Source organism: Micropterus salmoides, unplaced genomic scaffold (genome assembly GCF_014851395.1).
Source record: "Micropterus salmoides isolate LMB-PRFRI ecotype aquatic unplaced genomic scaffold, ASM1485139v1 Ms_hic_scaffold_10, whole genome shotgun sequence".
NCBI classification, from domain to species: domain Eukaryota; kingdom Metazoa; phylum Chordata; class Actinopteri; order Centrarchiformes; family Centrarchidae; genus Micropterus; species Micropterus salmoides.
The window spans coordinates 17,221,857-17,247,168 of NW_024040041.1; the positions used below are offsets into that span (position 1 = coordinate 17,221,857).

The following is a 25,312-nucleotide window of genomic DNA, read 5'->3' on the forward strand; positions in this document are numbered from 1 at the left end:
GCTTGCCAGCGGTGAGTGAGACAAAGTGAGACAGACAGAGCGTAACAGAGAGAATAAGAATCAAAGGATGACAAATACAAACAAGAACGAGGGACAATCTGAGAGAAACAGCTTTAGAGTCAATAAAGACAAAAGACAGTTTGTGCAGGGGGTAGAGTGCAGGCAGTTACTCAGCCAGAAAGTTAGTCAGTAAGTGGGTCCACTACAGGGGGCTTATATTGATATTGGGGTTAGGCAGAAGCGCGTGTTGTGTAATATGCTCAAGTTAATACGCTGTAATAAATGGGTAAATCCCCCGAAAGCCTGTCCATTATGACAGAAACACAAGGCATTTAGACAGGCCTGGCGGTCCCTTTGTTCTAGTCGGAGGCAGGCAGGAAGCTCACAGTAAGTCTCCATCACCCTCTGGGAGACACCGTGGACATGACTGATAGTCAGAGACATGTGCCCTGGCTCCTCTCCCAGGGTACAGGAGGACAGTTTGATGCGAGTGAGAAGAGAAGTGGTTGTGGAGAGTCAAGCGTGTGTGGTTACTACACGTGCGCAAGCATTCACTGACAATGTGTACAATCCACAGAGGCTTACAGAGAAACATCTGGTCAGAATCAGGTCTGTTATGTAGCATGTGCACACGGATGGGAACACACAGTTGGGGTCAATTCATTTGTGATTGAATTCAGTAACATAGTAATGACACCATAGTAATGCGCTGCGGAATTGTAGTTTTAGTGGCCTTTATATCTTAAAAGTGAGCAGAAATTTTTCATTCAATCAATGTGCGACACGTGTTGATCTAAAGACACATGTCTTCTGCAAGAACACACAGCCACTCGGTTACATTCAGACAAATTGTGTGTTTCCATGTTGATCCCTCCTTCAAACGCAGAAATTGTTTTCAGCAGATGCTTTTCATGCTCTCAGCCACACCCAGGTGCTAACAACCACCATTGCACTTTGGTTGTCAGGCAAATTGGTCAACAGATGTGACAGCTCTGTTACGCAGTCATGCAAACTTGCTTTCTCCAATTTGGCAAATAGCAAAACAGCTGTGCATATGTGCAAGTATATTTTTGTGTTTATGTTTATATGTGTGTAAATGTGTGTGTGTGTGTGTGTGTGTGTGTGTGTGTGTGTGTTTATGCTTCAAATGCTGATCTAACATCTTGATTGTTTTCTTCCCAGCCATGAAATCAGGAGGCACCCAGCTAAAGTTGATCATGACTTTCCAGAACTACGGACAAGCGCTGTTCAAGCCCATGAAGTAAGTAGCACCGCAAGTGACTGCATGCTAGCACAGACATTCTACATTTACATATTACCCTGCAGTACATTATTTATGTATTGCAGATATTATCATTGTTAGAGTGCCCTTGTTAAACTTCTAATAGCAGTTTCTTAGCATTTCTCAGATTCCAGCAAATCTGCATTTTCTAACATCAAAAATCTGTTTGATATACTTGGATATGTTTCAAGAGGGCTACAGGATATCTCATCTGAATAAGTGCCAAACATTGCCGCTGCATCTTTTGGTGCGTTCAGATATGCAGCTTCCCCCCTGTCTGATCTTTTTCTGTCTGCTTTTTAATTAACATCAATAGGCTTATGTGTTAATTAAAATGAGCACTGAGCCATCGTGAAGGCATCTTTGGGGAGGCATATATGCTGGCAAAGGCGCAGTGCGCATGAAAAAGAAATGCCCTCCCTTTCAGCTGTCTGAGTTTTGCCCGGTGAATTCCCATGCCAACACGGATAAACAGTGTCCAGGCCAAGTGGGCTGCGATCAGAAGTAATTGCTCAGGAGCCTGGTTTGATTGCTATGAAATGCAGAATGGTTTTCTTCATGAGAGCCTCGGTGGAGTGTATTAGATCCTGGGAGAGAGAGATGGAGACAGACATAGAGGGTGTTTGCTTGCAGAACTGGCGAGTGATGCCTGTGAAAGCCCAAAGTGTCATATCTTGACAACCTGCACAGGTATAGTTTGCCATGATTCTTTATTTCAGGTGCACCAATCCTATTACCACACCAGCCAAAGTCACATTAGTGAGAGGATAAGGAGTCTAGGCCTGTGAGTTCAACATCAGCTTGGAAATGAATTATGAAATGTTGCTACTGAATATCTTTTCACTGTCTGTTCTTGATTTATGGAGAGGCTCCAAAGTTTATTCAACATTTATTGTGCTTAGTTTTCATACCCCTTATTCAGCACCTCTTTACCTGAATGCAGTGGCACTTCATCCGTGAATATATACACAAAAACATCAGCAACAGACAGAATTTGGACGAGTAATTTTTTCCGTATCCTGAGTTGGCATTTCATTTCAAGGTCAGTCAGTGGCTGAATTTTAGAACACGAGGCGTTGTTTACTAAATTAGCCTCAGAAAATATGGGCCAAATTATGGCAATCCGAGCATATATTGTAGCTTTCATACACACAAGCCTTTCAGTCACCACAGCACCCAGCAGGCATCAATGGCACATTCATATCTGACAAGAACAGATGCTGTGTTTGTGTGTGTCTGTGTGAGTATTTTTGATTAGCTATTAGACTGGCCTAGGCATTCAGGGGCTGCTTCTAGGCAATATGGACAATCAGACAATATGTGCACATGCATGAGTAGTATGCATAAGTGCCAGTGAGATGGCAGGATGGGTCAAAGAAGGAGGAGAGCATTGTGGTCACGCTATGTGCTGTTGCTGTGTTATTAAGGGTATTAACAGGAGAAGGCCATCATCAGCAGTCATGCAATCTCTTGTTGCTTTACATATAGGATAGGACATACATGCAAATACATGTATACATACATACTATGTACTCACCGGCCACTTTATTAGGTACACCTGTTCAATTGAGCTAAAGATTAAAAGATTGGAAAAATGTTGCCTGGTCTGATGAGTCTTGATTTCATCTGTGGATCCATCCCCCCTTGTATCAACAGTTCAGGCTGGTGGTGGTGGTGTAATGGTGTGGGAGATATTTTCTTGGCACACTTTGGGCCCCTTAGTACCAACTGAGCATTGTTTAAACGCGACAGCCTACCTGAGTATTGTTTCTGATGGTGTCCATCCCTTTATGACCACAGTGTACCCATCTTCTGATGGCTACTTCCAGCAGGATAATGCACCATGTCACAAAGCTCAAATCAGCTTTTTTCAACATGACAATGAGTTCACTGTACTTCACTGGCCTCCACAGTCACCAGATCTCAATCCAACAGAGCACCTTTGGGATGTGGTGGAACAGGAGATTTGCATCATGGATGTGCAGCTGACAAATCTGCAGCAACTGTGTGATGCTGTCATGTCAATATGGAACATAGTCTCTGAGGAATGTTTCCAACACCTTGTTGACAAAATTTAAGGCAGTTCTGAAAGCAAAAGATGGTCCAACCCGGTACTAGCAACGTGTACCTAATAAAGTGGCTAGTGATAATACTAATCTGGCATAATACTTGATACATAGATGAAGATTAAAGCATACGACCAAAATCAACAAAACTCAAGGCAAACAGGAAGTGTTTATAAAAAGGCTAACCTGTAGAAATGAGATTCTCTGAAACCACAGATTTTGAATACTGGAACAGAGAAGGATATTCCAGATTTTAGGAGCTACAACTGAAAAAAACGCGGCCACTTCTGGATTTAAATAAGGAATAGGACAGGATAAAAGCCCTTGATCCAATTATCTGTGTCAAGGTGGTGTCAAATGCAGCGGAGAAGCGGAGTAAAATTAACATTGAATAGTCCCCTTTGTCTGCACACCTGCGGCACTATTTCAGTGTTTCTGACGGATTTATACTTATGAAAGATATTATGTTCCTCAACCAGTTGGAGAAGCTGGTTGGTGACAGCTTTTTCTAGAATTTTAGAAAGGAATGGATGTTTGGAAATGGGCCTATACTTATCTAAAATGGTGTCAACTAGCTAGGCTTTTATATATATTAAGGAGGAGAGGAGAGGGTGACTGACAATAGAGAAAAGACAGGGGGCAATGACAGGGAGGACCTCTTTCAGAAATTTAGTAGGGATTATGTCAGTAGGGATGGGTGATGAACGCATATGAGAAACTATATCTGAGAGTTGAATGGAAATAATGCTGACAGCAGAACACGAAAGGTGGCAGAGTGATAAATACCATGATTGAAATATGATCTGAGACCAGCGATCTTGCCAGCTAAGAAATTTAGGAACTTATCACAGTCGTCAGAGGAGGTGGCAGGAAAACTAAATTGGGTAATGCTTGTTATTGTTAAATGTATGTAGGTTTTGTCAAGCAGAACACAGATAAAAAGTCCCTGAGGACTGAAGGCCGTGTCAACATATAAAATATAAAATTGTCTTAAAAACAAAACATCATAGCACCATTGCAACTTATTAAAACTACTAAACATAAAGCATACACTTATCTAAAGTGTCTTTAGACTTGAAGTGGCAGATGTTCTGAATTTCATGTCTGAGTAATAGAATAGCCACATTTTTCAATATACCTTCAGCTGAGTGGAAGATTGAAGTCTCAGGTTCAGAGTTATTAAAATCTAGGTAAATGATTAAATTATAGGTTCCATGAGTTTCTTTTTAAAACTTAAATGAACTTAGAAACTTGAAAATGTAAAGGAAAAGCGCTGCTTTCTTACAGTATAAGTAAAGCAGTCTTTCTCAGTTGCTGTAAAAAACAGCTTTGACTTTAATTACATGTCATTTTCTGAATTATATGCTACAGATTCCTGCAACTCTTATTTAGCCTGTCATATTTTATTCAGAGTCCTTGCTTTGGCTGTCACAGTGATCTGTCTCCAGTGTTTACAGATATTATACAAAAGTCCTCAGAGCGCAAACAGAAATACAGTTTTCTGAGTGAAACAATGTAGAAAAATAATCTTTGTTCCACTTTTCTTAAAGCACATCATGAGGTTCTGTCATTTCTACCATGGCACTGATGTGTCCCACTTTTATTTTTGCTACTGTGGTGCATTCTGGGTACAGTAGTTCAGAACGTTGCTGTGTTGCATTGTTTTTCTTCACCTGTCCCATTGCGCAGCATCAAGTGGTGCTTCAAAGAGGCTTTGATGTTTCGGGCCTCCTTTGAGCCGAATGCAAATCTGCACACTGGCATGGGCCAGGAAACTGCACAAGCTGACAGCTTGCCAGACACCTCCACACGATGTTTTCTCTGTGCTGCTCTGGGAAAAAAGTTTGGAGCTCCGTTTTATCTGTCTGACTAACTCTATGATTGCTTTGGTGGGTGCCCACAAAGGGGTAGAAGATGCTTGTATCATTTTTTATTCTGCAATTTGGTGAAGGGGTTTAGGTCACAACGACTTGTTTTCCCCACACAAAAAATGATCCCCTCTGATTTTTGTGCTAGCCAAATGTTTATGATACATTCCCACGCAAGAATTTGACAATCAAACATGTACAAATATAGTGCTTTGACTACCTAAAAGTAAAAAGTGGATGATTTTCATTGGCGTCACCTGTGAGAAAGTCTTTGCTTTATTCAACAAAAATGAATACAAAATAGATTCAATTGGAACTAAAGATGGGAACATCAGATGGCTGTGAGTAAAAAGGTCAAAGGCTGCCATCCTGCCAGGAGTGAAATTAAGTGGCATGTGAAAAGAGAGAGAGGGCTGGTGTTGGATAACAGATGAGAAGCAGAGATTGACCAGAGATCACTGCCAACCTGTCAAGGAACTGGGTCCTCCAGCTGGAGCCAGGTTACAGGGGGCAACCCTGCATGCCAGGCCTTCGTGTCTGTTTGGCTTGAGTCCCTGATGCCTGTCCTATCCCATATCCTGCCAAGATTCTGGTTCTGGTGTGTATACATATGTTCATGTTATGCTAATTGGATGTGTCAGATAAAGGATTGAGGGAATGAGAAAGGAGGTATAAGCCTCAGACATGCAAAGAAAGAATTAATTTCTCCATCACACGCTGTTGGACAAGCCTGTTTCCACCTCCCCTCTCACTTTGATTTTGTTGATAGTATCAGAGTTCAAAATGGTTCACGAATTGCAAGAATAGCAGAAATGACTTTGATCATCCCTGTTTATTGTGTACATGCCCCAGTTGTGTTCAGAGCTGTCATATCCACACACATGTGAACATATATATATAGGGCACACATGGCCATCTTTAAGCACCGTGGGGAATCAGGATCCGTCCTCATCCGTGTGAACACTACCTGTTTTGACAAGCTTGAGCTCTTAACGCTGGTAAAGCCAGTGGGGCCTCTTTGCTGCAACACCCAAGAGGCAGCTTGGTTTATCATGTACAGGCTGTTTCATAACCACGGCCACCATTGGAGGGCCTCATTATATCTACTGTGCCCCATTTGGGTTAGGACTGACATTCCTTCATGGATCCTTTCTGTTTAGATGGGGAATCCTATTAAGACTGAAGCCATCTAATATCCTCGGGAGATAACCTTGTCCTGCTCTGGTTATTGACCGGATAATGAAAGATTGATTATATTATAATTGAGCTATTCAAACAGCTCAATTATAACAGCTGTTCATTAGGGGTGAACAATTAATTGAAATCTTATCAAAATTGCAATATGGCCTACTGCGAATTTCTAGGACTGACCCCACATAGTCGAAGGTTCAATTTGGTTTGGTGGGCGAAGCCTGATTCGACTGTCAATCTCACAGTCGAAGCTTCGCAGCAAAATGAGGATCGTGCGATTTTGGTGATATGGGGGTGCTCAACGTCGGATTTTACAAAGAACTACCAGTTTTCTCCAAATAAGTTAATATACTGCCTATTACAACATAAATTTCAACATAAAATGCTGTAAATAAACATGTAAAAAGAACAAACACTTTTAAGAAATGTTTTAAAAGTGCATGAATAAATCCAAAATTACCCTTAAAGAAGGGGGGTCAGTGCGCATGTATAGGCGTAGCATGTATGTGTGTGTGTGTAGCCCTGCAGTCTATGACGTAGCCTAGTGGCAGAGAGACCCCTGCCTCTCACTGTTGTGCCAAGTTGGACCTTCGGATCATTTATCACCATTGATGAACCACACCAAAAATATTATATTGTTTTTAAATAGTACTTGAAATAGACATGAATGCATTTGTCGGCCGCACAGCACTAACACAAAACTCTGCACAAGATCGGTGAATGGCAGGCAAGCAGAGCAGAAAGGAAATGATCAACAATAAGCCTCAGTTTATCTTTAACGTTAAATGTACAGTGTAAGTTACAGTGACTAATGAATAGAGGCTGCAGTTCTGCAGCTTTTTTCAAAATCGTTAAGTTCCTACTGTTCATAACATACATTTCATGGCTTGTGTTCTTTGTTCACCGGCTGAATTTAGTCTTCTCCAACCACAGAGATTTTTAGATCTATGCACCAAGTTAACAATCCCGTCAAATCATGACTTGATAACAAGCATCTGTGAACCAATTGAAAAAAAAGACTGCTTCACAGATTGAGTTGTCCCTGTCATTCACACAACCCATTCCTATAAAGAATAGAAACCCAATGAAAGGATAATGGTCTCACATTATGGAAAAAAGCCAAATCACATGGAGCTTCAGAAGAGCCATCCTGATCCAAACAGGTCCCATTGTTAAGAACCTGAACATCTCATTTTACGGAACAATACAGCATGATTACATACACACACATGCACTTAAACACACTGTGCATTTACATGTGCAATAAATACATGGCATGTACAAAAAAACCCTCCTGAATTCATCACCATGGCTTGGCACTGACATATTTTTCTATATCTTAGACCTTTAAGGGAAAAATATTATTGACATAATATACATTGGAGTTTTTTCTACTTCTTTGGTAGTCACTTGTGTAACAGTGTCGCCCCAACAAGCTCCCACAAGGGCTATAAAAATGCTGCTGGCTCTCATAAGTTGGACACAATTTTGAGAGGTGGCGTCTGAGCTCATCTTTGGGTGTGTGCACAGATTAAGCATGTTACTATAGACAGCTGTTCGCACAGCTGCAGCTCTCACACACACACACACACACACACACACACACACACACACACACACACACACTCATATACAGTACATTCTGCACACAAGCAGCAAAGAGAAGGAAGCTGTGGGGGTTACGGAGTTCGTGCACCCTCCATCACCCAGGGCTGGTAGCGGAAAATCTGTGAGCAGTGATCCGAGCTGCAGCTGTAACCGCTCACTCAGAGATGTGGGTATATTACACAGAAGGTGATGACTGCAGGCCAACACTCTGCCCGCACACACAATAGAAAACAATCTCATTCACTCACGACCACTCACCACTTAACACTTCCCTAATGATTTTTACCGTGACAAGTCAAAAAGCCTTGAAGTGCATGGAGAGACTTTAAATGTGATGAAATGTCAAATCTTTTCATATTCACTTTAACATCCTTGTCCACGATGAAGTTTTCTGACCTCAGTCTTGCACATTAGGAAAAGCTTCAGCTGAGTTGTCACATCCATCTTTCCACTTGCTGCTAGGTTATGTAAACTTTGGCTGCACGACTTTGTGGCTTCATCAGCCTTTCTGGCTGAACGGTGCTTGGCAGGAGAGAGACTCCACAGGTTTTCTGCAGCCCCTGCTGTGCAGTGCTGGCATCAAAGTGGCCTCACAGTTGTCCCAGTGAGTCCACTCATGCACACTAGACCAATCAGCTGGTGGAGGACAGAGCAGCTCGGGATGCCAACCAATTTGTCTGACCTGGCTGTTGAAATCAATGATAATCTGTAGCCAGCAGGTGTGGTTTGCTCATGAGCGGGCAGAGATAGAAGAAGCTATATAAGTGTGTGTGTGTGTGTGTCTACATCCAATATGTATATTCTTTCACATGGCTGTTCATCTGGTAGTTTTTTAATTCTCTTTGTGTGTTTAGTGCTTGTGAACATGTAGGTCTTTTGTAGACTATTGTTATCATATGGTTTTCCATACTTGCAGGAAAAACAGGATAATGTAAGATGCACGAAGCAGATAGAAAGAATATCTCTCTGCACTGTGTCAGGCAGAGAAACGTTAAGTTAAAGGTTGCCTAACAGTGTTCTCAGCGAAACCCACAGAGTTTGAGTGTGTTGACATCCGTATTTCTTGGTAATGTTACAAAACTAGTTATTTATTTCAAAAGGTTACATTTCAAATGAAATTAGTGTAATTTAAAAAGGAAATAAAATAAAAGTATTGAACCTTACTCTTTTTGTTTACAGTAGGCCTGGAACAGCTTTTGAATTTGATGAAAACATTTTTGTTTTAAAAACACTTCAGAACTTGCAGTACTTAATGAACAAAGGGAAGAGAGTCACTGTTAACTTTATGTTCTGCATCTGGGAATCTAAATCACCGTTCAACCTGCTGTTTATGTTATAGCGTAGATGATTAATTAAGCCTAAATGTTTGATCTTGTTAGTTTATGGTATAGCAGCCCTTTAGCCCAGGAATTGATCCCATAACAGCCGATTTCTCACCTGACAATTTCTGTCCAGTGCAGGAAGAAGTGTGCCCTTTATAGGACGAGACAGAAAGTAAGGGTTTGAACTGCAATTAACATTTGCCTTTTTATTAACCATAATCACAATCTTTCCCTAACTTTAATCAAATGTCGTGCCTTGATCATAGTTTATTAGCCATAGACAAATAAATTATTATTTGCCATAATAATATAATAATACATTTTATTTGTGGCTGCGATGGACTGGCGACCTGTCCAGGGTGTACCCCGCCTTCCGCCCGATGTCAGCTGGGATTGGCTCCAGCCCCCTGCGACCCTGCACGCAGATAAGCGGTTGACGATGGATGGATGGATGGATTTTATTTGTGGGTGCCTTTCATAGCACTCAAGGAAAACTTACAGATTAAAACAGTTAAAATACATTTCAAGGAGGCAATACAATAAAAAATCCAAACGTGACACAATTTAAAGATTAAGATAAAATAGAATAGAGAAAAACAATTTAAAAAAGCAGTTCATCCTGAAGCCAGTGGAAGGTGGAATTATGTGGGGTAAGTCTTTCAAAATAAGTGGGTTTTGAGCAAAATTTTAAAGGAGGATAAGGACTCTGTCGTACGGATGAATAGAGGGAGGGAGTTCCAAAGGTGAGGTGCACGATAGCTGAAGGCTCTGAACCCCATTGTGGACATGCGGGCAGAAGGAATGGGAAGTAGTGAGGAAGAGAGGATTGGAGAGTTTGGGATGGGGTGTAGGGCTGAAGGAGTTCAGAGAGATAAGGAGGAGTAAGATTATGGAGTGCTTTGAAGGTGAGAAGAAGAACTTTAAAATCAATACAGTGATTAACAGGAAGCCAGTCCAGTTGTTTTAGAAGTGGAGTAATGTGTTCAGAGACTGGGGCTCTGGTGATAGTACCGGCAGCAGAGTTTTGAACCAGTTGGAGTTTATGAATGAACTTGTGAGATAGACCAGAGAGAAGGGAGTTACAGTAATCAAAACAGGAAATGACAAGAGCGTGGATGAGACTAGCAGTGTTATGATGTGTAAGTGAAGGACGAAGGCGATTGATGGTGCGTAATTGGAAATAAGCAGACCGGTAAGATTATTGATGTGTTTTTCAAAAGAAAGTGTCCTGTCGAGGATGACACCAAGACTCTTGACGTGGGGGTGGAGGGGAGAGTGGAATTGTCAATGAGGAGAGCAATTTGGATATTTTACTCGGGTGGATTTGGAGCCAACAAGGAGAATTTCAGTATCATTGTTAAGTTTGAGGAAGTTTTGAGTGAATCGGATTTTAACTTCATCTAAGCAGTCAGTTAGAGAAGACGGAGGGAGCATAGATGTAGGTTTGGTGGACAAGTAGAGCTGGGTGTCATTGCCACAATCTTTCCTGAAGCTTAACCATAGTTGCACTTTGATATTCTTGTCTGGCAATAGGGTTGGGGTTAGGAGTACTCAGATTAAGAGGGTATTTTCATCAAGTAACAGTAATTTGCTATTTCCAGAAATAACTTGCCAGGGAAATTAGACCCAAAGAAACATCTGCTGTCAAATATTGCTCCCCCCCCACCTTCTACATTTTATTGTCTCTCTCTCTCTTTCACACACAGAGCAGAAGTGTCGGGCGTTCACAACATCTGTTTCTCGTGCAGCTTTGTACTCAGGCAGCCGGAGAGGGCCAGGCCCAGCAGCTCTTCTTTGGGCTCTGGGCACTACTGAGTTCCTCCACGTTAAGATTAATTTGGTTTTTAAGCTGCTCTAATGTGGCTAAGGATTGCTCATCTTGCACAGCCACCCCACCCCCCTCCCCGCTCCCCTTTCATCCTTTCCTGACCTCTGTCCTCTTTCTCCTTTATTCAGTCTATCAAAGAGCTTTGTGTCGTCCAGCTTCAGGCCGATGCTGTTGTAATGTCAATAGTCTCAGCACAGCTTTCTACCTTGTATGTAGTTCGCAGTGTTTTTCTTTTGCCCTCATTTACACCCATTTTTATGTTTTTACAGGCATCCATGTTAACAAACCCACTTAATGACATGCTCGATCTTGCAGCTTCACACTGCGATGTTGCTTAGCAAAAGATGTGGGTTGTTTGAAGTGTTTATAGCTGGGTAACCATGCATGTTTATAGTGTGTGTGTATGTGTGTGCTTGTAGGCACAGGGTAAGGGGCATGTTATGTCAATGACGGGTTATGTAGTACAGAGGTTGTGTGTGTGTGTATGTGTGTGCTTGTAGGCACTTAGTTGTGAGGGTAAGGGGCTAGAGATTGTGTTATGTCAATGACGGGTTCCCACTAAGATAGTAACAGAGGGATGTGTGTGTGTGTGTGTGTGTGTGTGTGTGTGTGTGTGTGTGTGTGTGTGTCCAGTGTAGTCACTGCGTGGGCGCTATGATGCGTTAACCTCTTATAGGCTGTGAGATGAGCCGGTTAATTAGTGTGATGCTTTAGTAGCAACCAGCTGCATTCAGTGGTTTGGCACATCTGCCTAGTCATCAGCGCACGCACACACACACACACACGCAAACTATTTGAGTTGAGAATTTGAGTTAGTGAAGTCTTAATAAAGTCTACGGCAGAACTTCAGTGTGTGATGTTTTAATTGAAGTGTCAATCATGAACGTGTGTTCTGCTTTTTATCTAATTATGCCTCTTCATTAAAGTGTGGGTTTGGGTGCAGCCACACATTTAAATTGTCTGCAATCAGTCATTTATATCCTTTACATCTGTCATAATTACAGCTGACTCATTTCTATTCCATTGGCTGGATGTTCTCAAAAGAAGTTGCATCTTTTCATGTTCCTCTTTCTTTCTCTGTCTCAGTTCAGCGTCTATTCTTGATTTGAGAGGTCGGCGGTGTCACATCTAGCACCGAACGTGCCTTTGTATCATCTCAAATCTGAAATAACTTCCTATTTTTCTCCTCGTTTTTTTGGCACACACAGACACTGAAACACAGAGGACTGTCTTATTTTAGACTCCCAAGCCTTAAACTCCCCTCACACCCCCTCCACTCTAACACTCAAATACACGCTTCACATAAAGACGTCTCTCATGAATGTTTTACTAGGTCAGCTCCAGAGGAAGTGGCGTTTTTCATCACCGTCCCTCCCTTCCTCCCTCTCTCTGTCTCCACCTCTCGTTCATGCTCCTTTTTGGACTTGTTTGTTTGATTCGCTGAGGCGGTACTAATCCTCAGCTTGTCCCTCTCCTCCGTTCAGAGCCTCTCTGCTCTGTATTTTTAGCTCAGTTTTCTCTCTCCATCTAACAAGTGTTTATGCACTCGTCTAATGTGGCACAGTTGTGAGTACCCTAATCATAATGTGATTACAGGCCAACTAGAGATGAGACTATGAGTGTGTGTGTGTGTGTGTGTGTGTGTGTGTGTGTGTGTGTGTGTGTAGTTCTGGATTGTGGGTAATGGCCACAATCATTGGAAGCCAAAGTCATGCTTTCTTTCAAAATAATGTACAATATCATGTCAGTGTTGAGGTGACAGGTCCAGTTTCTTACAACCTGGGCCAACATTTGCGTTACAAACATGGAGTCCAATAGGTTAAGGTATATGAGAATGGGGTTGTGAGCAGAGGAAATGAAGGCAAATATTTCAAACATTAGCCATTGTTGCCAGTCAGTCATTGTTGTGCATGTACACAGTTTATATGAAGAATATTATAGGAGTAGTTTATGGTAACTAGGATTGTTTGTGCACTAACTTCCTGGAGCCTGTAAGCAGAGACACCAGCATGTCACTGTTCGGGCAACTTGTCTGGCACAGAAGGCTATAAAACCACAACATTTAATTTTACACGTTGAGATAAATCAGATAGACAAGGCCAAGCTAGCTCTTTCACCCTGTTTGTTTGAAGTCATTATGCTAAGCTATGCTAACCAAGCTTTGCATCTAACATCTTACTCAAGAAAGCAAATGAGTGTATTTCCCAACAGTTTTTTGGGTAAATTAGGAAAAAATGGATAAAGTAAAAGTTTTCTTTTAAACCCATGTGATTGTCATGTTCCTTGTCCAGCCAAGACACCTCAGATTGTATTAATTTTTCTAAGCTGTTGATGCATCAACTTGAGCGAGGTTTCCTTTGATCAGTCTTGGATGCACATGCAGTAAGCTGAAAGGATATTTGATGACTATGTCAAGGAGTCTGTTAATTATTCACACCAAAAGGTTCGGTCCTGATATGTGAATCGTAAACCGGTGTATGTGTGTGTTTTTGTGCATTTGTATTGATGTCCATGTCTGTAGATTTGTGGCTGTGGACCAGAGCGTGTGTGCTGCTCTGTGTAACACCACATCCAAGTCTATCACATTTTTGCAATTGTGCATGCTTGATGTGGCTCCTGACCCTGTTTTTGTCACTGCTGTGAGTGGTTGTGTTGCTCAGCCATCCTAACATATCATTATAGTCTAAAATACTGTATGGGGGAATTCCTAAGCTTCCCGCTAGGAATGTTGCTGCCGCATATGTCTGGAATGCTGAAAATTAATTTCCCTCCAGGAGGTAAATTCTAGACATCCACGATGAGCGTTTTTTATGAGGTGAGGAAAGCAGGCCGAACCTTTACTTATAGTGAGTGAATTTTCAGAGGCTAATTGTCATCTAAGTGCTTTAGTGAATACATATCTGTAATTAAGACCTTGCATTCAAGCAATTTATCCTCACAAGTTAGACAACAACTTGCTGTGTGACATAAAATCTTGCTAATGGCCCTGATGTTCTCCATTTCTAGTCTGTCTCAGAAGCTATAATGAGGATAACTGTTTGGGCTTAGACGGACAAGAAGATGAATTATCTTCTTTTTTTCATTATGGCAGTCTGAAAATGACAGAGCACACATGCTTCATTGTTACTTTGTCACTACTGTTGCCCCTTAACAATGGGACCACACGCACTGTACCACCCCTTACAACTGAGCTCAGTCCTTAGATAACGACCTTTCCCAGGTAGATCTATCACAGTCCACCTGAATGTCTCTCTGAGGCGAATGAATGAAACAACAGTTCTTCAACAGAGAGAAAGAGAGAGAACATTGTGGCTCTGTAACTCGGGCCTTTGTGATAGCATGCTCAGAGGTTAATACATCCATTGTGGGCCAGGCCCATGCTTGTCTAAGCCTGTCCCATGCAAGGTGGCAATTAGGCTGTGTGTGACTCCCCTATCCCCCTGACAGAGGCCAGTGGAAGGGGAGGAGAATGCATTCATTGTCTGCCAATTAAACCAGAGGAGGGTTCTCCCTTGCTTTGGCCATTGTCAGGGCAGGATGTGGGCGGGGCTGCGGTGGCCAGGTCTGATATCACCGGGCCAGGGATACAGGAACCTGATCCAGGGGTTTGCCTGGGTCACCCCTCCCACCCTGGTTCTTGCAGCCCCGGGCAGCAGTGATGCAAACAGAAGAGCCTCTGTGCTGGAGGGTTAGGGAGACTCTCAGCCAGTGTTGCTGCTGCTGGGAAGCTTGTTCACAAAAGGAGATCTAATGGAATCTCTGAATTATGAAATAGCACAGATTGATGCGTGTGTGTGTGTGTGTGTGTGCACGTGTGTGTGGCCTCCTGACCCTATTTTAATTATGTTAGACATAACAAAGGATTAGCACACTTATATTTTCCGTTCCCAGATGTACAGTGTGATATTATTTATTTCAGATCAACCTGTGGGTAGGTGGTGGATCTCGAGTTTGACAAAATAAAAAATGTCCCCTCTTCTCTTTGATTCTGCTTTTGAAGTCAACCTAACAAATTTATAAACTAACAGTCTACAGCCATCCTCGGCTCTGTGAGGCTTAGGCACAGCGGCACAGCTTACATGCTCACTTTGACATTGCTAAAATGCTGATGTTTGGCAGGCTTACTGTGCTCACCATCTTAGTTTAGCATGTTAGATGAAAAGTTAAGGGATCACCAAAGTTATGATGATTCATCCTGAGGGGGACATCAATGTCTGTACCAATAGACTAGCATGTGCTAGTCTATTCTTTCACCCATATTCTTTGTTTTTATAATATTTTATCTTTATAATAATTAACCACTCCTGGTGATTTTGCGTCATTTCCTGTGTCAGTTTTCACGTGTTTACTTGTCAAAATGCATGGATTTATGCTCTGGGGTTAATGAATGTATATACAAAATTTTCTAGGAATCCATCTGATACTTGTTGAGATATTTCAGTATCGACCAACCAACTGACAAATGGAGTTATATAACTAAAGTTCAAGAACAGGTCCACTCCTTTCTCTTACTAATTCGACCACCTGCGCCTCATTAAATTCCTCCAATCCAACCACCCGTGCTTCATTCATTTCAACCACCTGTGCCTCTCTAATCCAATCACATGCACATATGTATATAAGCCTGTCTAACCCCTTTCTCTCCCGTTTCTCAGTTCTCACATCCCCCCCCCCCTCCCCCCCAAACCCTGTTTTTTCACCTCTTTCAGTGGGCAGCACGGTGGCCCAGTGGACAGTACTGTGGCCTCACAGCAAGAACGTCCTGGTGTTAGACCTCGCTCTGCCCAGGTTTTTCTGTGTGGAATTTGCATGTTCTCCCCATGTTTGCGTGGGTTTCCCCCAGGCGCTCTGATTTCGTCCCACCCTCAAAGACATGCATGCTAAAATTCATTATTCCGCCAAAGTAATTGTTCTTTTTCTACAACAGGAACCACGGGGAGGTTCATAAGCAAGCGGCTTATCGAGATGAACCCCCACCCTGAGTCTCTTAGCCACACCAGCCACCAAACCCTTAACAACCTCCTTCATCCCTCCGTTCTCGACCCCTTCATCCCTCTCCCCTCCATCATAAATATTCCTCATTATCCGAATAAACTACATTTTCATACCTCACATTGGCGTGGTCTTTGTTAGTGAACCTGACATTGCCATCACTAGAGCCATGCTGTGTGTGGTTAAAGAAATAATGACGCCTAGTCCAAATGCTATCCAGAGCAAAAGCCACGCAATAATATACTTCTTTTCTCAAGCTTAATAAGCATCACAGACATCTTGATTCAATTTTATGGTTATTTCTTAGGAGGTGTTTTGTGGTGTACTGGAATGCAATTGCAGAAAGATGTTCGTGTTATATGTGCCCCCCATATGCGGTATATACACTAACAACACATCATCATTACAAGATGATGCGTTGGGACACTTAGTCTGCAGTGACATTAAAGGTCACATGATGATGCATGGACAGTGCCACGCGATACGCTGGATGACTAATAATAGTGCAGAGCAATTCTCAGAACATCTTGATCGGATTCTTGCCTTTTTACATTGGATCCAGTGTTTCATTTGCTTTCTTCTCCTGTGACGTGAGCATCACTTGTGAAAATATACCTTAATGTATCTATCTATGTAGAGCGATGTCTTAGATAGATATTGAATGTACTGAAGTTTGTCAGGTATTTTTTGGTTCTAGTGTGAAGACATCCTAAATCTCTCCCTTATTTCTTTCACATACAAATTAACTCTGTTCGTCCTCAAGTGCACTGGACGCGTTCCATCCCACTTAGCTCTTACACAAGAATAAATGCAACCCTTCAAACTGTTTTTCCAGTGGTTTCACCACTTCCTCCTTCATCGCCGTCACCCACTCATGACCACAATGACATCTCTCAGCCACCGCTTAGCCTCTGATAGATGGTTTCTATTTAGGAAACAGCATCTGACCACAAACCACAGAGCACAACAAGACTGTTGACAGGTCTAAATAGAAAAGTTCAGCTGGGGGAGAAACGATGCACAAACACCCATGCCTCGATTTGGGGGCCTCGCCTGCAAAATAGCTTTCTGGAATCACTCTTTTGATTGCTCTCTTTAGTTGGGGTAGTGAAGTTTTAAGTTTTATGTAGTTAGGTTTCACTCGGCAGTGTGCAACCCATTTTGGGACAGTGAGGAAACGCACAATTGAAAATAACCGACAGCCCGCTAAAATTGAGCTGTTCCCTCTCTGAGCTGCGTGTTGTGATCGATGAACTGCAGGAGCTTGTAACTTTTAGCACTAAACAGAACAGGTTGTTGCGAATACCCCAAAGCTTCTCAGGTAATTAATATAAACGCATTCATTAGGGAGCTAAAAGAAAGATAGCACTACTAAATCAGATGCTATTCGGTCATCAGTCATGGCATTTCAACAATCCTCACATTGGACTAATTAGGGGGAAATGGCACCAGGTCTTTCAAGACATTCTGGCCTTTTATAGATTAAAGTCTCCAGGGATAGTCAAAAATAAACGACCGCCAAGCTCTTCTGTGAATCTGCTGCTGTGTGCTTCTGTGTGTGTTGGCGTGTGTGTACATGTATGCATCTGACAGAAAGGCTGCTATCTGCTTTTGTGGTGTGTCCACGTTCAGTTTAGTAAGTAAAAGTAATTAGGTAAACACAGATGGGGAAGGAAGTGATTGGCCAGCAGCCACAGTATCCTTCAGGAAAAGGAAATCAGAAGGAGGATGAAGGGAGGGGGGGAGAGGAGGGAAAGGAAAGAGGGTCAAAGTGATGGAGATGTGTTTGTGGAAAACATGGCTGGCTGGTTTATAGCCAGGTCACCACGGGGTGGTAGGGTTATCCACACTGCCTGAGGAAGTGCAGCAGGTGATTTTAAACATTTATACAGCATGTAAAAGATAGGTAGTGAGAGTGCGTGTCAAGTGTGTGTGTGTGTGTGTGTGTGTGTGTGTATTTTTCTTATCTTTGGGTCAAGATAATAGGATTGTTTTGGATGAGACACCGCAAGATACTCACCCCCACAGATGGGCAAAGATAATGGACGTCCAAAATGCTTACTCACAATCCAATTAACTTCTCTTGGCTCAAATAATTCAGACATACTCCACGTCCTGTCTGAGTGTGTGTGTGTGTGTGTGTGTGTGTGTGTGTGTGCCTGTGTTGGGTCGGTTGGTCTGGAAAATTAAAGCTTCCCAGGATTTAACATAATTTGCTCTAATTGGTGTTTGCTGTTTAACAGCTACTTAGTGATAATCAAATAAATTCTTAATGGTCTGTACCGCAGGCTAGTTTGGATGCAGAGCCTCTCAGTAAAGATTCTCAGTTCAAAAAATTAATGATTTATATGGTTTTGGCGAGTATTTCAGTCTCAGCACTCATCCTGGTCCAGTCATCTGCCAGTTTCCACTCTGGGAATCCGCTATGAATCCCAAGAGGAGAACATGGTTGTATTTTCATCTAACCTCACATTTATTTTACAACTTCAGAGAAAGCATGCAACCATCCTAGAAACAGAGCATGGCTCGAGCTTTGAAGATCTTTCCAGTGAAATTGGTTCAAACCTAAGATGGTAGTGTCCTCCCCTTTTATTCATCCATCATGTTTCAGTTGGCAGTCAAATTCAAAGAGCACGTAGAGGGAATTCGGACTGGGAGGGGATACTGTAAAGCGTAGCTGCTTTCCGTATCTTTCTCCAAATCCTCCTTAGTCTGAGAGGAGAGAGACTGATTTTTGCTGGCCCTGCACTTTCTGCAGTTTACTGACACGCTCAGACTGGGATTTTTCCCCCCTCCTCTCATCAGCTTCAGCTTACATGTCATGCTGAATACCAGGGCTTGTTACTCAGTCCCTGTGAGAGGAAGACTCATGGTAATGCCCATTGATTTTGTGTGCATGCAGAGAACGTGTACACACGCTCATACAGGGAAAGCTCTTAAAATCCCCATTGATCCCAACAGGGTGAGAGCTATCCAGTTGGTTTTCATCGTGGACGTAATGGAGGCCTTTGCTGACTTTGTTGATCTTTTCTTGCATCTGTGAGACCAGAAGTGTCAAGGTGGATGCCATCTTTTACTTTTTCCCACATTATCCAGTTTGAATCTCGCTATCGGTTCTTTGAAGCATTAGTCCCTCCCTGTCTACTTCTCCCTCCTTCTCTCACAGCCTCTGGAGATGTGAAGGATAGAGACAACTGGTAGAGGCTTTCGGGAGGAATTTCCTAGTGGAATAAATTGCAGAGGGACTGTGCTCTCTTGTTGATGTGTATTAGTGCCTTCTTCGACATCATAAATACTCTTTCTTAGTTTGTAGTAATTGTGGTAGTGTGGAGGGGAATAACAATCCACAGTGTTCTTTCATTCCCAGATAATCTTTACATATCTCATTTTATGGTAGATTGCCTGGTTAAGATGTTTAGTTTGGTATAGCTGTGAAAAACTTTTGGAACAGGTGGTTGGCCTTAAAAGAAAATACTGTCATGGTCAACATGTATGTAGAAAAATATACTGAGGGAAGTTGCAGGAGAGAATCACACTCTGTCAGAATGCAGTGTCAACATACTCACATTTTGAAGCTTATTGTTCTAAACATGCCCAAGCTTGTGCATTTTGACATCTAATCACTGTTGACCCAAGAATACCCTTGATGTTTGTGTATGTTCTGCATAATTCATACTTCACATTCTGTGCAAAGCCTGTGATGAATTGCGCACCCTGTGAAGGATTGCCTCAGACTTGTGCTATTGAAAATGGTTAATCCTTTGGATGAATATGTAAATATGACAAAGTGTGGCTCTGTGTTGCTGGAACATTCCTGATTGTTGAGGATAAACCGATATGCGTTGTTTTTTATGGGTTTTTTTGACTGTGTGGGAGAGAGACAAAAAGAAGGGAAACCATGAGTGTAAAGACCCGTGGCATTCTTCAAGTACATAAAAATATATAATCCTCCTTAGTGAACACATGAAAAGAGCCTTATTATTCCAGTATATGAACCTATAGTAAATGCAAATACTGCCACACTGCGCCATCAAAACCCACACTGTGTTTAATCTTTTCTGTGTATTTGCGTTACTCTTTTACACCTAGTGTTATGCATTTTAAGGAAATGTGCAGAAGTAAATTCCCTTGAGTCTATTCTATTCTATAATGTGTGTTATCAAGTCAGTGTTCAAACTATACCATGGCTTTCGGGGAGCTCACTTTTTGAAAATGGTGATGAGAGATGCTGTTGGCCTTGCTGTCAGTCTCATTAACGGCAGAAATCCCCCTTTCAAACTCAGATGAGGTGTAAATTGTGTGTCCTGCCTGCTGTACTAAGCTTTCCCAGCATTTCGCCTGGTGCTTTATCATAAATGAATCATGGCGATTCAGCATGCAGACTGAGACTAAGAGAGTTTGTTTTTTTATGATCTTTGAGTTCATGAACTTCATGATTTTGCACCGCCAGGCTTGGATGGGGATGAAAAGAATATCATGCATGCCACTGTCTATATTAAATGAATTAGTGATGAATCACTCTCATGCATCAATCATACATCAATAATAGCCTCATTTTAGCATGATGCATGATGATAAAGATACAGAAAAATAGACATTCATGGCAAAAATAGACATATAAATAAATATTTAGTGACCCCCCACAATATCACAGGTTGTTTTTTTAGAGGACTCTTATTAAAAGGAGGCCAGCTCCCTGGGCTCTCCTGTAGTTCATACCCTAGGTAGAGTGTCAGCAAATGTGTAATGTAAAAAGTGTGTAATTTCCATGATACAAAATGATACATAACTTTATAATAAAATGTCAGTATTCATAATTAGACCGACTACCATAATCCATTTTTTCTCCAACATCTGTTGCTGTGAAAAAAAATCCTTCTGATGTTAAGCTATTGTAGTGTTACAAAAACTGTACTGAAGTCTATTTTCTGATTATTCTGAGTGAATGAAATGCAATTGAAAAGGCGTTGAGTCATCAAACATTTAGTCCATTGATATCAGAAAGCTGCCATTTGGTAGCACTTCTTACTGAAAGCCACCAGTGAATACGCTTATCGAGTAACAAGCACACAACACTTATTTTGACATGGAAAAGCACTAAAGCGTTCCCCAAAAAGTGGCTTTGTGAAAATGAAAAATAAGCAGTGATACTAATGAGATTTCCATTTTTTTTTTTTTCATACATATTCCAAGTGCGTTCACGACTCGGGGGAGCCCGTTAAGATGATTGTAGGGAAGGGATCCCAAAAGCCCAGATATAATTCTGCAGCTTTGCATCAGGTCTTCACAGTGATTTCAGGCCTTTAAACACTGCGCTTTGTGAAGCAATGTGCCCAGGAGAACAGGGCTGGATATGACACGCCAGTCAATTAAGGCCAGCAAAAAAAATAATAAAATAAAAAATTCACAGCCATTTCAGAAATAGCTCTAAGAGTAATGTAGAGCAGAGTAGACACTGAGACGAAGAAACTCAGATGCAGCCTACATAGCTGCAGCACGGTGAGATATTTGATACGTACACATTTGTAAAATCAGACAGAAATTATTATTCAAAGCAGAGTATTTTTATATGTCTTCAAACATGCCTGAGGGAACAGGTGTAACTAGTTGGCAGTTGTAAACTCACACAAGCTTTAACTGCTTAGCTCATTTGTTCAGATTCGGATTTTGGAGGAAAAGAGGAATTTTTACATTTCCACAGCAGGTCGCAGTTTTGTCCTTTTTGCTAAGCAGTGACATCATACTATATAATACTTACTTATTCCAGCATCCTTTGCACTATGCTCCATCGCACTGTGCTGTGTATATGCATGTATGTGTATGTGTACCTGTATATCTCATCCACCTCCAACATGAACATAATAATAATAATGGTAATAATAATTTTTATTTTTTTATTTATAATTTTCCTGCATCCTTTGCACTCTAATCATTGCACTATTGTCTCAATCTGTCTATATTGTTTTTGTTTATAGTGTGTATATATGTGTTCTCTATACTGTAGCCTGTGTCTGATTTTATTATTTTTATTATTGTATTATTGTACAAGTAAGCACATAGTGAGCATTGTACAATCCAGAGTCAAATTCCTCGTATGTGTACAAATACCTGGCAAAAAAATCTGATTCTGATTCTGAAAGGGAGAACTGTCATCAGTCTCTCCCAAGGAAAATGCATGCTGAACCCTTCCAGACTAAAACAAGAGGAGTGCGACTTGTGGGCAGGCGTTGCAATTAAACTAATTTTCTATTAATGAATTACTGTACTGTTACTATGCTTAATGTTTCTTTTATTGTATGCACACTAATCTCCCCCTCGGGGCATTAAAGGGCTTTCAATCATTGACAATGACATTTTGATCAGAGCTTTTATCGTTCATATTTTCATTTTGAAGTAAAGCTTTTATTCTCTTTTGTCCCAAGCCTGTCAGGAGACATATAGTATATTGTGTGTGTGTTTTATTTCCAGCACAGGAGTCCGCTTGTTAAACTGCATGCACAGAGAGTAGTTACAGAACAGCAGGGCTTTGTAGACCTATAAGCCATAGTCTGATCCCTGACATATACAGACAGGGACTCCCATCTGACCAGATGAGACAGTTGGACAGGCACGTTCAATCTCTCTCTCTCGTGACTCAACCCCACCCCCACACCCACACCAATCATTCACCTTCCAATCAGAAACGAGAATTCTCAGGGGCCATGGTATAATGTCTAACATAATATGCTGTAATTTTAATGACTCAAATCTCTAAAGATATAGTATGTAACATTTCCGAATTAAAATGTCTAAAATACTAGACCTAATGTTGTGTACATCATCCCAACAAACCTAGAGAAGTTCATAATTGTAGGTACCAGTGCGTGGTCGCCTGTCATTGGCATCATATCCCCTTTGCACACCCCAGTTGCTATAACTTTCTGGGAAATAACGGAATAATGCATTACCTCTTCCGCGAACAGTAGATCAATGAAGACAACAGCTCCCATCATCCCACGACATCACCAAACTATGTCTTTTGTTACTGTTTTGATGTGAGAGACCCCTACAGGCAGAAATGACATGCTATGCTTTTAATGCAGATCATAAATGAAACTACATGACTCCCCAGGGCACCCTACTCCGATAAAAGTACACTTGCATATACTGAATACTTCATGCAGCAGAAAGCTCTTGCTCAGTCTTCATATTAATTCCACCCTCTCTCCCACCTCATGAGTGTCTAATAACTTTGAAGTTGAAGCACTGACTCAGGCGATCATCCATATTCTTCAAGTCAAGTCTTTTTCCCAGCATTCTTATGATAATATCGCCTATACTGCTTCCCACACATGCAGATAACTTGCCTTTCCCTCCTGGCGGTGCCTCACCCTGTGTGTTGAAAATAGCTGAGGCTACAACACAACTTGTGTAACATCGATTTGAAATTCAATCTAGACTGCTGCCTCAGAGCTCTGGTCAGATCCGCAGATCCCTCTATCCGATACTGATGCTGGACGAATGCAAAGAAGCTGCATGCGTGGAGGGAAATAATAATAATAATTATAAATAAATAAATAAAGGAATAAGCAGACACAGACTCAGGCGTGCACACACAGTATGCTGCTGTTTGCAGATGTAAACAAAAGCATGTACACACACAGCCTTGACAGTCATTGCCTGCGTTCTCTCTGATGCTTCAGCATGTAGTGCTGCCGACAGACAAGCGCCCTTTGACACACAATCACCAGGCTGAAGAGGTTTTATCTCACAATCTTTTATCCGCCATCCTCCCACATGTCTGTCACCTTGAGAGGTGTTGTGAGTACTCTACAGGGGGCCATTTACTCATGAGCGTCCTGAATATATCATACTGATGACTTTCTTTTCTCCAAACCCCTCTTACGCAAAACAGACTCTCAGTGGACTATTCCACAGTGGATAAGGCAGGAGTCAGAAGGGAGGAAAAGTTATATATACTTTGGTAAAATTTGTTTTGTAAAAGGCAATCTGTTGTCTTTGTTTTGCCGTAATAAAAAATGTGCTGAGGAGGTGATGGGTGGGAAAAATTGGTTAGGAAAGACATTAAGAGAAGGAATGACCGATGCGAGACGCATACATGGACATGGCACAAAAAAAGGAATAAGTGGAAGGAAAAGGCAGATGAGGAGGAGAGAAGCTGCTGGATGCTTGATAATTGGTGTTAAGCAGGGTCAGGCTGGCGAAAGGGAATTTAATTTGGCTGCATGGTAACCAAACCGGTAAATCAAAGTGGGTTAGAACCTTCCGAACCTTCCAATCAGAACCTTCAATAGATAGATAAAAGGGACACAGTCAGGTCATTCAGTTTGGGAATAATGGATCCAGTGAGATGTGAAGGAAGAGGTAGAGGACATCAGAGAGGATGAGGAGGAAGAGCCGTATGGAGTGGAGTAAGAGGTGAAGGAAGAGGAACAGTAGGAGTTGGAAGAGGAGGTTGGATAGGAGGAAGATGAGGAATAGGTGGATGAGGAGTAGGAGGAGGGAGGAAGTGAAGAACAAGAATCACTGGACTGTCCCAGACCAAAGACAGGACGCTGTAGCAGAATAATTAGGTGTTTGGTGTGTTGTACTGTACAGTACACTAAGAAATAAAAAATGTGTCATGTGAACAGGTTTTTGAGGGGGAGAACCACAAGCAACATTACTAATAACCAGTTTTTGTAGTATTGTTTTGAATTTATCTCACCAGACTGTGTTGTAGTGTGTGTGTGTTTTTGAGGGCTTGTGTGTTATGTCTGAGAGCAAAGATTGGTTTTTCAGCAAGATTAAATGGTTTTGAGTGGAGAGCTTCATTTTGACCTGAAAATAGGACGTCTGGGGAATGGGGTGAGAATTTGTGTTTTAGATTTTGGGGGAAAAGAGGCATAATTTCAAGAAATGTTTTTTAAGCAATCGAGAAAAACAAGTTAATTATACTGCCGTTTCTTATTTACACATCCAGCAGGTATGGAGCAACATTATCATTAATGTGGAGTTGTGTTTCTGGTCACTTGATGAATGTAATTCCAATGCTCAATTTTAACTCTGACTGCTGTCTCCACCAACTGCTGAGGGAAATATCTGGCTGTCCAGCTGCTAAGTGCTCCACTACGTTCACCTGCTAGTGTCTCAGTGGGTTTTCAGAGCTTTTTAGA

The 25,312-nt window shown here is 41.7% G+C and overlaps 1 protein-coding gene across 1 annotated transcript in view; it reads left to right on the top strand.

Moving 5' to 3' along the window:
- The window catches only part of fam20ca (FAM20C golgi associated secretory pathway kinase a), a 42,387-nt gene that overhangs the window by 4,963 nt on the left and 12,112 nt on the right, over window positions 1–25,312 (top strand). The window contains exon 4 of the mRNA XM_038699707.1: window positions 1,183–1,261. Coding sequence (XP_038555635.1) covers window positions 1,183–1,261 — 79 coding nt within the window. The remainder of the gene's footprint in view (window positions 1–1,182; window positions 1,262–25,312) is intronic.